The sequence below is a fragment of the Neopsephotus bourkii genome, unplaced genomic scaffold (genome assembly GCF_033783945.1).
Source record: "Neopsephotus bourkii isolate Nb327-2 ecotype Australia unplaced genomic scaffold, CSIRO-AGI_Nbou_v1 NB_580, whole genome shotgun sequence".
Classification (NCBI taxonomy): Eukaryota; Metazoa; Chordata; class Aves; order Psittaciformes; family Psittacidae; genus Neopsephotus; species Neopsephotus bourkii.
In genome coordinates, this window is record NW_026901081.1 from 602,709 (window position 1) to 616,798 (window position 14,090).

The 14,090-nt window shown below is 49.8% G+C and overlaps 2 protein-coding genes across 3 annotated transcripts in view; one reads left to right on the top strand and one right to left on the bottom strand.

Annotated features, from left to right (window-relative positions):
• MRPL48 (mitochondrial ribosomal protein L48) overlaps nucleotides 1-14,090 on the bottom strand; it is a 76,124-nt gene that overhangs the window by 10,857 nt on the left and 51,177 nt on the right. The gene's annotated exons all lie outside the window — the stretch shown is intronic.
• The window catches only part of RAB6A (RAB6A, member RAS oncogene family), a 53,814-nt gene continuing 42,959 nt past the window's right edge, over nucleotides 3,236-14,090 (top strand). For both annotated transcript variants that reach the window (XM_061351351.1, XM_061351350.1), the window contains exon 1: nucleotides 3,236-3,527. In XM_061351351.1, coding sequence (XP_061207335.1) covers nucleotides 3,458-3,527 — 70 coding nt within the window. In that variant the 5' untranslated portion in view covers nucleotides 3,236-3,457. The remainder of the gene's footprint in view (nucleotides 3,528-14,090) is intronic.

Consider the following 14,090-nt stretch of genomic DNA (forward strand, 5'->3'; position numbering starts at 1 on the left):
CAATGGAGATGAATATGTGGGGTGTCAGGTGTGTGTCAGCAGGACAAGGCCTGACAGAGAAGAGCTCGAATCGAATGCATGAGCTTGGTTTGCAGCAGACTCTTGCCACATCAGTGAACACAGATGAACTGGAGATAAAGGCAGAAAGTCTATGACAGACCCCGACAGCTCCAGCCAAAAGCAGTCAGGGCAGTGATCAGTCAGCAGAGCTAAATCCTGACCTGAAATCCAGCTGCCAGGCAGCTGCTGCACAGGATGGAGAGCACTAAGACATCGCTGTCTGCCTTCTGTCTTCTGCAGGGAAGCAGGCAGGAGGCTCTGCTGCCAAGAAAGGGGAAACCAGGGCCAGCCAGGAGAGAAGGGAGTGGGGAAGAGCACAGGAGGTGGCCTGGTACTGGGCACTGGTGAGGCTGCAGCTTGGATCCTGTGCTCAGTGCTGGGCCCCTCACTGCAAGAGAGACATTGAGGGGATGGAGCGGGGCCAGAGAAGGGAATGGAGCTGGTGCAGGGCCTGGAGCCCAAGTGTGATGGGGAAGGGCTGAGGGACCTGGGGGGTTCAGATGGAGAAGAGAAGGCTCAGGGGGGACCTGATGGCTGCCTCCAACTGCCTGAGAGGAGGATGGAGCCAGGAGGGGCTGGGCTCTGCTCCCAAGGAACAAGGGATGGGACAAGAGGAACCGGCCTCAAGCTGCACCAGGGCAGGTTTAGATGGAGCTGAGGACCAATTCCTGCCCCAGAGGGTGCTCAGGCATTGGAACAGGCTGCCCAGGGCAGGGCTGCAGGCACCGGCCCTGCAAGGGTTCACACCCCGTGAAGACGAGGCCTCAGTGCCATGGGGCAGTGGTGGCCTTGGCAGGGCTGGGAATGGTTGGACTGGATGAGCTTAAAGGGCTCTTCCAACCTGCTTGATTCTATGATTCTATGACCTCAAACTCTGTGCTCATGGATGGGCTGCACCCCCTAATTCCATCTGCACCCCCCCCACAGAGACTCATCACACAAAATGTGGCTGAGGAGGGAGCATTGCCTGAGGCTGAGTTTGGGGTAGAGCAGTCACAAATGGGGCTAGAGCAGTATCCCTCTCCCAGTGACCATGATTGTCCTACATATCTCAGTGAGAAACGAGCCTGTCTCTTCCCTGCAGAGTTTCTCCATCATCTATCATAGATGGACACATTTTAAGGCCAAAAGGGGCTGTTAAATCATGTAATTCCATCTCCTGCACACCTCAGCTATAGATTTCCGCTGCACGGAAGCAGATCACTCCTGCTTTGATGAAAGCAGCTTTCTCATAAAGGCTCCTTCTCTTGATTTTCCCTGGATACAAAGATAGCGCTGCTCTTGGCAGCTTGTTCTGGTGGCTGAGCACCTCTGTTAAAAACCATGGACCTCATTTCCAGCCTGAATGCGCCTCAGCTCCCGGATCTGCCTTTCTTTGATTAATGAATCACTTCAGAGCCAGGTAACCGCGGCCCTGTTTGTAGGAGCACAACCTCCTTTGTGACATTTAAGAAAGCAAAGGTGTTGCTGTGTTGCTTCCCCCCTCAGCTGCAGAAACCACAAGCTCCCCTTTTCTGTACTCTAATTATAACTGAAATAGAACCATGGAGCATTTCTTCCACCTCAAGGCTCCTGCAGCCTGGCCTCGCTGGAGGGATTATTTCATCCATCCTCTTCTGCTTCGCTGCAGATCTCTCCCTGTCACGTAGCTGGATGTGCCTGTACAGCACAAGTGCTGGCAGAGGTGATGCTCGAGTGGTTTGTGACTGATGCAGGGGCTGTTGCAGGCTTCTTGCCTCTTCTCAATCCACTTTCTATGGCACTGGAGGAGAAAAGCTGTCCTAGGAGACTTGAGATCCAGCACCTGAAAGTCTCTCCTTCTTTATGGACTGGTTTAATTACAAAACCAGTCAAAAAGTGTTTTAAAACACTTTGGAAGAAAACCTCTGATGTTTGTGTCCTTTTCTACCTTCTGCAGAGCTTCCTAGGACCATGCCAAAGGCCACCAGGAGTCAGCAGGATGATATCCTCTGCCTTCAGCAAGCAGAGCCAGGTCCCTCAATTGCTTTATCTTGAAAGCCACATCCATCTTCCCTGCCAGCCCCTTGGGCTGAAACCTCTTTGGCAGGCAATGCAGAAGTGTTTCCTTCACCCCGTGCAAAGAGATGCTGAGCCTGAGCTGAGCTTTTGTGATAAGAATAATAGTTACAGCCAAGACTTCTCCCTGGTAGAGAGCCCGTATTTTCCTTGGGATCAGCAGGAAAGATCCCTCAAATCCATACTGACACCACATGGACAAGGTGATTCTGCCCCTCTGCTGCGCTCTGTTGAGAACGCCCCTGCAGCCCTGATCCAGCTCTGGGGCAGCAGCACAAGAGGGATGTGGAGCTGCTGGAGCGAGGCCAGAGGAGGGCACAGAGATGCTGTGAGGGCTGGAGCAGCTCTGCTCTGGAGCCAGGCTGAGAGAGCTGGGCTGGGTCAGCCTGGAGAAGAGAAGGCTCCTGAAGGGGAGACCTTAGAGCAGCTCCAGTGCCTAAAGGGGCTGCAGGAAAGCTGGAGAGGGGCTTGGGACAAGGGCCTGTAGGGACAGGCCAAGGGGAATGGCTTGAACCTGCCCGAGGGGAGACTGAGCTGAGCTCTTAGGCAGAAGCTCTTCCCTGTGAGGGTGCTGAGGCGCTGGCACAGGGTGCCCAGAGAAGCTGTGGCTGCCCCATCCCTGGCAGTGCTCAAGGCCAGGTTGGACACAGGGGCTTGGAGCAAGCTGCTCCAGTGGAAGGGGTCCCTGCCCGTGGCAGGGGTTGGGAATGGAGGAGCATTAAGGTCTCTTCCAGCCCTACAGGCCCTGATGAAGAGTCCCTCTCCAGCTGCTCTGAGGTCTCCAGGCAGCTTCTCTTCTCCAAGCTGAACAGCCCCAATTTTATGTCTTCATACAGGAGGCGCTCCAGCCCCATGGGAGCTGCACATACTGCGAGCAGAGCGTGTGCATCTGCCTTTCCCCAGCTCAGCGGTTTCAGCGAGCAGTTCACCCCAGCACCCATCAAACCCTAGCACCCATCATTGGGCTCCAGAGTGATCGCACCCTCGGCTCAGACGCAGCGGGCGGCAAATCCCGCCCTTTCCCCCATAGCTCCGCCCCTTTCCCTCTGATTGGTCCGTAGAGCTGCGGTAGGCGTGGCTCAGTGGCACGCAGCGCTACGTGCCTGGCGAGGGGCGGGGCCGCGGCGTGCGCGGGCGCGGTGGGAAGGAGCTCGGCCCTGAGGGGAGCGGCGGACTCCGTTGTAGTTCACCCCCGGCCTTTGCTCACCGCGCCGGGGCTCCGCGCCCCTCGTCAGCCCTGCACCGCAGCCTTCACCGGGGAACGGGGTGAGGCGGCGGAAAGCAAACGACTGAGAGCGGTTCGCGGGTCCCGCCGCGGGGAGCGGAGCGAGCGCGGGGCGGCGGTGGAGGCTCCTCCATCATGTCGGCGGGCGGGGACTTCGGCAACCCGCTGCGGAAATTCAAGCTGGTGTTCCTGGGCGAGCAGAGCGGTGAGTCACTGCCCGGCACCGCTCGGGCCGGGTCTCCGCACACCTCCGGTCCACCCCCTTCGACCGCCGCGGCGGACCCACCCGCCTGAAGGAGACACCCCTCCCCTCTCACCCTCCCGAGGTGGTGGCTCTGCCGTAACCCACTTTATGAGGGGAAAAGGAGGTGGCTGTGTCGTTTATGGGGGAAAAGGGGGGCTCCCGGCCGCTCCCCGTCGCTTTCCGTGTGGTGATGGGGCTGCCGTGGGGCGTTCCTCACCCCCTTGCAGGGCTGCGCTGCCCTGTGGTCAGTGCCCCTGTGGTGGCAGGGAGAGATCGAGCTGTGCTTTAAAGTAAAAGCATCCCGAAGTCCACGGCCACGTCTCCAGAAACAGCTGCTGATTCATTTAATATCAGCTCCTCTGGGTTTATTTTGGGGGGTAGGAGTCGCAATTCCTGCTCCATTTTTTTTCGCTTGTAAATACAGCATTTTTCGTACGTGAAGTTACGGCTTGGCAAAGCACCGCGTGAAATACTGATTTCAGCCGATGAGGTTTTCTTCATCTTGGCTTTTCAGTTAGAAAGAACAACAAAACCCGAGCGGTTTCTCCTCCTCCCTCAACACAAGGCCTCTCTCTTCGGTTCTGCTTTTCAAACCTTTCACCCTGGAGAATTTCCTGAGGAAAGAATAGCTCGTTTGTCAGATGCTTTGTGTAATCCTGCCCAGATCCCGGGCGATCTTTGACATAATGAGTAGGTGCAGAATACTGCCTGTCTCAGGGTGGGGTATTTGCTCCCTCAGCCACCTTTGGTCTCTGTGTGGTAGGAGATGATGAAATCCTAGTCTATTTATTCCTTCTCCCCTAAATGACTTCTCTCTTGGTGTTTTTGTACTCATCTAGAGATGAGCTTAGTGATAAGGCTGCTATTAAAATTATTTACCTATCTATTGGTTGTTCCTTTCATTGGTTTTATTTGATTTCATTTTATTTTTGCAATTGAACAGCTCCTTTTCGTATTATGGATTCAGAGAGTGCAAGTTCAACTTGGATATCTTGGAGAGATATATATATATATATTCCTTGGCTACGTCACCTTATCTGCTTGGTGAGGTGCTGTTTGGCCAGCCATTTTATGAGGGTTTTGGAAAAGGGGCATGTGTAGAAGATGCTGCTTGGTTTTATTTTATCCCGAAGGTATTCAATAATAAGTATTACCAATGCATTTGCAAAATGCTTGGCTTGTTTTACTCTGTTCCTGAGCTTTGATTTCATGAACTTTTTCAGCTATCTCCATGGAAGGCTGTAGCACTTGGTGCAGATCTTAAACCTCAGCAGCTCATAGTTTACACGTGTCTATCTGTTCTAGCAGACATAACATCAGATATCTGCTTCCTCCAAGTCTTTGTGTTTGGGTTATTTTGCCCTCTTGGCTAAACATCTGTGTTTATACTGGAAGGTTTGAAGTAAGTCTGTTCATAGCATCAAATCTGGGGTAGGGAGAAGGGGTTTTATGGCTATAGCAGAGAAAAATGCTTCTAACTAAATACATGTAGTGCTGCAACTGCTGTCTTGAGCATGGCTTGTGGATGGGTTTGAGCTGATTTGAATGTGGCTGGTTAGGGCCCTGCTGGCAGCTGCGGTGTGAGCTTCAGCCCTGCCTTTGTCTCAAACCCTGGGCGATGACTCCGTGACTGAGCCGTGCTCAGTGTGGTGATGCCGATGGCAGTGTCCATGCAGCCCATGGGTGCTGCAGCACGAGCAGGTTCTGATTCCTGTCTCTGATGGAGAACCAGCTTCCCCCCCCGAATTTAGTTCGAATTTCTTCATATCTTGCTGTCATGATGTCATTCTCTGCGATTTTTTTACTGTCCAGAGGGTGAATACCTCCCATTACAAATGGCTCCTGGAAGAATAAATGCCCTCATAATGTTCTTCTGTATGATGGGGCTAATTCTCTGCTGCTGCAAAGGGAGTTTGAGTGATCTTTGCTTACACACAGCTCCCTTTGGCACTCTTTGTTTGGAAGGTTAAGGGAAATGTAGAAATAAGAGCTTTCAGAAAGGAGAAGATCTCTTTGTACAACTGTTGCACTGGATTGCTGCATTCGCTTCCTGTTTGGCTATAGGGTTGCCTGCCCTGTTGGAAGGCCCTAATTAAAGATGCCCTAGTGCTGCTGGTGGGGAGGCTGCTGCTTCATTTCCATTCAGGGACTTCACAATGACAAATGAAACGTTATGAAGGGCTCCGATGTTGATTTAGCTGCCTCAGCAACCAGAGCTGCCTAATCCCACACCTTCTCTGCTGTTCCTTCAATAACCATGCATGTGATGGCTAGCAGATTCTTAAGTGGAGTTGGTTACTATGCAGGCTCTTCCATGCAGTGGTGTGAGTGTCATTCCCTGGGAGATCTGGAAGCATCTCTAGGTGACTTATTCCTGCAGGAAAGGGGGATTGCACAGAGGCTGCAGTGGCTGATTTTTGCTGGTATCCTCAGCCATATTGTGGGAGTTCAGTGCTGTATATACCGAGGCGTTCGTGCGGACTGCAGTGATCCTTCCTCATCACCAGCTGCAGATTCTCTTTCCTATGCTAAAATGCTGATTATGTTTACTTAAAGCTCCTTCTTCCCTTGCACCCTCATCCCCAAAATCCTGTCTCCTGTGGCTGTTACCTTGTTTGCCTGTTATTTATTGCACCAACTCCTCGAGCGCTCTGTGCTGCAGCTCTGTCCGTGGGTCCTGCCCATCCATGCTGGTCCATCGGTCCCAGTGGCGGGGTGTGTTGCCAAAATGACATCCCATCACTCAGGGCTCCTTTCAGGATTTACTGCAAGTCATTGCCTCTCCATAGCAGTCCAGTGGTTGTGTCCCCCATGCCCCTCCCCAGCCTAGCCTGGGTACTTGCCGCATGTACTGTGGATTCATCATGAGCCTGCAACATAATCTGTGTCCAGCTGGAAGAAGCAGCTTCTCTTTCTTTCTTTCTCCTATTCTTTTCCTTGTAGTACAAGGATATAGCATTGGGTGGCTAGAAAGAAGGCAACTTCACTAGTGCTTACCTTAATTGAATTACTTTTCTCAATGATTGAAGATTATACAGACTTTAGCAGTTTTAAATATGCTAATCTTTACTGAAAAGGCAGAGAGAGCTCTGTGCTGAGGGATTACATAGAGCTATTGGGGGAGAAGTATGCTTCTTGCTGCCTTTGATCTTGTTTTAGCAAGTGATTTTCATCACACCTAATGCCCCAAGTTGAAGGAATTCTGATTTCTGGGTCACATTAGTTAGTGTTCGCATCACCTGTGTTGGGGTAGCTTGCAGCACTAATGGTATATATACAAATCTTAATGACATTCTCAATTCTACCTTGCATAGGAACACCTCTACTTCTTAATACATTGATATTTTAGATGGAGTGGGCAGAACTGAATGCTGGGGCACTGCAACAGAAATATTCTTTCATCACGTGGGTTTATGCTGCAGCTTTTATTGGTGAGCGAGTCTGAAGGGCATTAATATGTACAGAAAGCAAAATAAGTCCCTGTTGTCTCTTTCTGGTGGCATTTCTGCATTGCATAAGATTTTAAAATTAGAATGAGTTTAACATTTGGGTTTTTTTTTAATCAGGAACTGAGATTTTCTTTTTAATATTGAAACCACTGATAAGCTCAATGTAATAACTTGGGAAATGTAACTGTTTGGAAACCACTAATGAACTTTACTGTTGTGTAATGATACTGGTACATGCACTGCTGAACAGTGTGGTGTGTCTTATTAGATAACTGGAGAGCTGCAGGTGGTTCCTAGGTGACATGAGGCTGGTGTAACACTGGTGACAGTCACATCCCTGTGCGACTTAAAACTCCCTTCTTAAGGAATTCTTGGCTTTATGAGCTCCAGAGAGCTATTTACCTGTGCTAGTGGTGGTTTAAAATCTTATCCCCTTATTTCCTGTTAATTTCCTAATGTCTTGGTTTCCCTGTGGCTGTACTCAGATATTTGGGTTTATATTGGCCTGTGTACATTTGCCACGAGTCACTGAACTTAATATTCTTGGGTATATCTGGAGGCTTGAATATGAGGGATGCGTCCTGACAAAGAGGAAGTCAGGCAAGAAAGCCAAAAGGCCTGTGTGGAGGAACTGGCAGCTCCTGGACAAACTCCAGCACCAAAAGGAAGCCTGCAGAGGAAGACAGGACAGGTAGCCTGGAAGGAACACGGGGAAGTATTGTCTGAGCAGACAAGGATCAGGTTAGCAAAACTGAAGCCCGTTGCTCCAATGACATTGCCTAAGTCACAGAAGGCAAAGGCAGGGACTGGGAGAATAAAGAACCTTTTGCTGTAGAAGATCTGGTTCAAGACCATCAAAGGAACCTGAAGATGCACACGACGATGGGACCCGATGAGATGCATCCATGGGTTCTGAGGGAAGTGGTAGATGAAGTGGCCAAGCCAATATCCATCATATTTGAGAAGCTGTGGCAGTCTGGAGATGTTCCCACTGACTGGAAAAGGGGAAATGTGACCTCCATGTTTAAAAAGGGAAAAAGGAAGATCCAGGAACTCCAGGCCAGTCGGTCTTACTTCAGTACCCAGCAGGATCATGGAGCATGAGGAGCAGGTCGAGGGAGGGGATTCTCCCCCTCTGCTGTGCTCTGGGGGACTGACCCCCCATAGTCCTGATCTAGCTCTGGGGCAACAGCACAAGAGGGACATGGTCTAGTGGAAGGTGTCCCTGCCCTTGGCAGGGGTTTGGATCTGGATGATCTTTAAGGTCCCTTCCAACCCAAACCAGTCTGGGATTCTTCCTTTCTCCATCCCTGAAACAGCCCTTTCTGTAGTCATACATATCAAGCTTGGAGGAAAAAGAGTTAAATGTCTTGTGGTGACAGTTCTAGTGGTGCCTTTTCATCCCTTTCTAATCGTGGAAGCTTCTGAAGGAGTTAGATCTGTTCTTCAAAGGAAGAATAGCTGTGTCTTTCTGTACTTTTGTGTGTTTCTCTGTATGTATGTGAGAAATAACTTGTGAACTTGGAAGAAAAGGGTCTTCTTATCCCTTGATTTAAAGGAATGGGTTTTATATCTCCAGCTATGGGGGTGTTTGATGGTAGTTGGCACATGATCCAGGTTCTGTGAACCTGATGTCTAAGGCTTTTCCTGTAGCTGTAAGTGGGACTAACAGAAATAAAGGTGAGGAACCTTATCTAGACCAGAAGATGTAGCATTTGGAAATTATTAGAGCCAACAGTTGTCAGCCATTCTTCTTGACCTCACTGATGGCTAAAATATGTAGCTCCCTTCCTATCTACCTGGTAATTTAATTTGGGTGTTTAAAAGCGTTTCTTGTGTTTATACATGTGGAAATACCTGTTTGTATTCACTGCTGGTTAAAAACCCCGCACCAACAGACCAAACCAAGCAAACAAATACCCCCAGTGCTTTGAAACATGCCTCAATAAATGGAATTTTGCTGTCTCCATGCAAACACCATTGGATTTTTCAGGACAACCTGTTAAACTCACCTGTAACCTGTGAGAGCAGTTACCCTGTGAGAAGTGAATGTGTCTGATGGGCTGTGGGAGCTCTGATCCATCTCTTCTGGTGTGCTGGGCTGCATCCAAAGGAGCATGAGCAGCAGGTTGAAGGAGGTGATCCTGCCCCTCTGCTCTGCACTGGTGAGACCCCACTTGCAGCACTGTGTGCAGTTCTGGGGTCCTCAACATCAGAAGGACATGGAGCTCTTGGAGCAAGTCCAGAGGAGGCCACGAGGATGCTCAGGGGCTGGAGCAGCTCCTGTATGGAGCCAGGCTGAGAACATTGGGGCTGTTGAGCCTGGAGAAGAGAAGCTGTGTGGAGACCTCAGAGCAGCTTCCAGTGTCTGAAGGGGGCCTATAGGGATGCTGGGGAGGGACTCTTCATTAGGGACTGCAGTGATAGGACAAGGGGTGATGGGTTCAGACTGAAACAGGGGAGATTTAAGGTGGATATAAGGAAGCCCTTCCCTGTGAGGGTGCTGAGGCACTGGCACAGGGTGCCCAGAGAAGCTGTGGCTGCCCCATCCCTGGCAGTGCTCAAGGCCAGGTTGGACACAGGGGCTACAAGCGACCTGCTCTAGTGGAAGGTGTTGGGAGGGCAGTTGGAACTGGGTGAGCTTTAAGGTGCTTTTCAACCCAAACCATTCTAAGAAGCATGAAGTAGGACAGGACTAAAAGCTGTGTATGAAAATTAACTGCTGTAATCACAATGATGACAAGTTTGATGTATTAGTATAAATAATTTATGGATGTAGTCTAAATGAACAATATCTCAGGAAGCAAACACCAAAGCACAGACTGGGAAGGAAAGTAGAATATTCCAGGTCTGTTTTCTTGATTTATTTACTGAGCTTACACGAAGTTGAAAAGCCAAATGGGTTCTTTGTTCTCCTTCAACATAAAACAAATCCTTCTGGCTCTAATATATTGCAGGGCCCAGGGACAGCAAACAACGGACTCAATTACTTTATATCTGCTGTTTTCTTTTTATGTTCAAAACATGATAGGTTTTGAAATATTTGAGTAATAATAACTGTGAAAACGAGACCTTTTAATGTGTTTCGGTGGTATTTAACTCTTACCCAGATGCAGCCCAGTGCATCACCAGAAATGCTGATCTGGGAAGGAAATATTGGATGAAACTAGATCTAAATTCTTTTCATTGAAGAGTAATGTAGTTAATGGTTCAGTAAATTTGTGTTATTTATAAGTAGATAATATCAAACTTAGTGTAATGGCCATAGTAAGTGGCTGAGGTCCTCTTGAGCTGGAGATGGCTTCCCATTGATAGTCAACGAGTGAAAATACCAACTTAAGAAAATAACCAACTGGAAATGGAAAGCAGCATCAAAATTGGGGCTTTTAGTGGAGAGACTTCTCTGATTTATACACAGCTCAGTGTGATTGTAAAATGCTACTCAAGCTTCCCCCTGTTGGGTCCATGGGGCTGGTTTTAGTGTGTCACCAGGTTCTTGAGTCCTTTGCTTGCTTCTGCTTGCCTCCTATGGAGTCTGCCAAGCAGAACCCAATCTTCACATTGGGAAGGAAGTCCCTATTCAGCTCTGCAGCACAATAATGCCATTTATTTAATCTGACTTTTCAGAACAAGGGTGTAACTTTCCTTTCTTGTTCCCTGTGAGCACATTCGTTCTGCTGGAATGCTGTAAATAGTGATGAGCCAGTGCTGCCTGAATCATGGAATTCTAGACTGGTTTCAGTTGAAGGGATCTTAAAGCTCATCCAGCCCACGGGCAGGGACAACTTTCACTAGAGCAGCTTGCTCCAAGCTCATTCTTATCCCTACAGGCCCTTGTCCCAAGCCCCTCTCCAGCTTTCCTGCAGCCCCTTTAGGCACTGGAGCTGCTCTAAGGTCTCCCCTTCAGGAGCCTTCTCTTCTCCAGGCTGACCCAGCCCAGCTCTTCCAGGGCATACTTCCCAGTTCACTCTATGGTTTGAAAAGACTTCTTGGACTCCTGGCATACCCTGTGTGAGGTGAACTGGTTTTAGTTTGTGGTGTGCACAAGGGAACCTGAGGAATACGCTGTGTGATGTCCCAAAGTTTTACTTTTAATGTGTTTTTACAAAGCCAAACACAAAATCCTTGAGACTTCATAGTGATGAGAACCAGTTAAAGACAGTACGTGCTCTGAAGTCGCTTGCCTTCTATTAGGGCATTTTTCTCCAGGTTGTAGCTTCCTCCTTTAACCCCATCACAGAGATGAGGTGGACATGTCTCAAACTGGGGATTCTGCAAGTGGATCCTGCTTGACCTCGGCCACTTTCACAAGTGCAGGTGCCTGCTGAGTGCAGGTGCACACCAGTGTCACCAGTGGTAGTTGCTTCCATTTTAATACAGAGAGTTGGGACATACTTTTCAGAGCTTCCATGACTTGACTTGCTGCCAGTATCCCCTGGAGATGCCACAGAGCTATTCTGAGACTTGCAGGCTCGTAGTGTTCTCTCATCCAGACGTGTGTAGGTGTCATCAACACACAGGATTAAGGCTTTGCTTGAAATCTAAAGTGTATTTGCTCAGAAGTGAAAGAATTGGGAAAGAAAGACTGGAGCAGTGCTGATGAGGAGGTGGCTGCTTGTCTTCAGACATGGCCAGAACCAGTGGCAGGGGCAGGTAAACCTGCTAATGGATGTTCTTAACTATCACTTGGTCTCTTCTGTCTCTTGAATTGTGACCACTTAAACCTTTGTGCTGTTAACATTTGTGACTGCCCAAATGAATGTCATTTATCCTGCTAAGTGGTGTTTTGCAATGATTTGCTTCCAGGAGAGCAATCTGTGATTGCTACAGTAAGAAAAACCTCCACTCCAGCCTTTTTGTAATGAATGCAGAGGCCAGTTTAGCTCATCCCTCTAAATGCTTCCTACTCAGCTTCCTGTCCTTGCCTCTATCCAGGTTTGAGTTACAGCCAGTTCATTTTCTTAATGTTCTCGATCTGTGCAACACAAAGGGAAGGGAAATTAAACCTGGAATAGATGTGTAGCTATGAGAGGGGCCTTGGAGGGTGAAGTCTCTCTGGCAAAGCTCCAAGCAGGGGCTGATGGAAGATTGTCAAGGTTCCCATCAGTCTGATCCAATGCAAACTGACCCCCAACACAAGCGGATGTGGAGCTGTTGGAGTGAGTCCAGAGGAGGCCACGGAGCTGCTGCGAGGGCTGGAGCAGCTCTGCTCTGGAGCCAGGCTGAGAGAGCTGGGCTGGGGCAGCCTGGAGAAGAGAAGGCTCCTGAAGGGGAGACCTTAGAGCAGCTCCAGTGCCTAAAGGGGCTGCAGGAAAGCTGGAGAGGGGCTTGGGACAAGGGCCTGTAGGGCCAGGCCAAGGGGAATGGCTTGAACCTGCCCGAGGGGAGACTGAGCTGAGCTCTTAGGCAGAAGCTCTTCCCTGTGAGGGTGCTGAGGCGCTGGCACAGGGTGCCCAGAGAAGCTGTGGCTGCCCCATCCCTGGCAGTGCTCAAGGCCAGGTTGGACACAGGGGCTTGGAGCAAGCTGCTCCAGTGGAAGGGGTCCCTGCCCGTGGCAGGGGTTGGGACTGGAGAAGTGTTAAGCTCCCTTCCAACCCAAACCATTCCATGCTTCTGTTTCTGCCTGAGGGCCTAAACAGCTGATGCTGAAGTCAGGACAAGTGAATTCCTGCTAGGAGGTTGGGAGCTCAGCTCTGCAGAGGCTCTGAAGCTGCCTGCACAGACACGGGCAGGCAGTGTTGTGTCAGTCTGAGCTCAGACGTGTTTCTCTGCAGCGTGTGGGGTTGGGCACTTCATTTGTTTTAATGAAGATGTTGCCTTCTCTGGGGGTAGGAAATACTCATTACTGACTGTCCTCTTCTGCTGGCACCGAGATGCCTGTGAGCAGCCTACTTGTCAGTGCTGGGAGGGGATTTTTAATAGCCTGAGCAGAGGAATCTGAGCTCGATGGGTGACTGCATCATCAGTGGATGTCTGAGGTGGTGGAGGAGATGGAGAGAACACAATTTATTGTAAGTGCTGGGAGCAGAAGCACAGTGTGCACACAGGTCAGTAAATCTTGGAAGCGAGCAGCATGAGCTCAGGACCAGAGGAGAGAGCATCCCATTGGAAATGCAGGTAAGTGGAGAGCGCTTCCTTTTGGAATAGCAGCTGAATCTGCAGGTAATGTTTCCTGCTGGATGCAGCAGGTATTATGAGAGCCTATGAACAGGGCTCTGCTGTAGAACAGAATAATTGGCTGTGCTGCAGTGGCTTCTCTTTCAAAGAAGGTTCTGACCCTTTTTGCCTTCCCCAGGCTTTGCTGCTTTATTTTTCATGGCTAGATTACCCGATTTTAGTGTTTTCTCCTGATTTCAGCCTTATACATTCGCTGCCGAAGCAGTTTCTTGTGTTATGTCCTTGTCTCACTCAAAATGGCTGAAGAATCGCTTGTGTCTGCGTAAAACCCAGGCTGGCTTTAGTAAAGCTGAGCTGCTGCTGCTTCTTTGAGTAAAGCTGGGAGTGAAGGTTTCAGCACAGCAGCTGAACACAGCTGGGGGAGGCTCAGAATGGCTGCAGGCAGTTTGGGTTTGGTGTCATCTGGAAATCCAAAGATTCCTTTTACCTCCCTGACCTTGGAATGTCTCACACAGAGGTTTTCACAGGGTGGGCCTCTTCCAACCCTTTATTTCCACGCACTCACTGCATTAGGTTCTTGTAATTCCTTCTTAGCTTTCCAAGCTGCTGCTTAATGTCAGTCCTTTATATGGAATCATAGCATCCCAGACTGGTTTGGGTTGGAAAGGAACTTAACGCTTCTCCAGCTCCAACCCACTGCCACGGGCAGGGACCCCTTCCACTGGAGCAGCTTGCTCCAAGCCCCTGTGTCCAACCTGGCCTTGAACACTGCCAGGGATGGGGCAGCCACAGCTTCTCTGGGCACCCTGTGCCAGTGCCTCAGCACCCTCACAGGGAAGAGCTTCTGCCTTAGATCCAACCTGAATCTCCTTTGTTTCAGTTTGAACCCATTCTCCCCTGTCCTGTGATTATACTCCCTGATGAAGAGTCCCTCTCCAGCCTCCCTGTAGACCCCCTT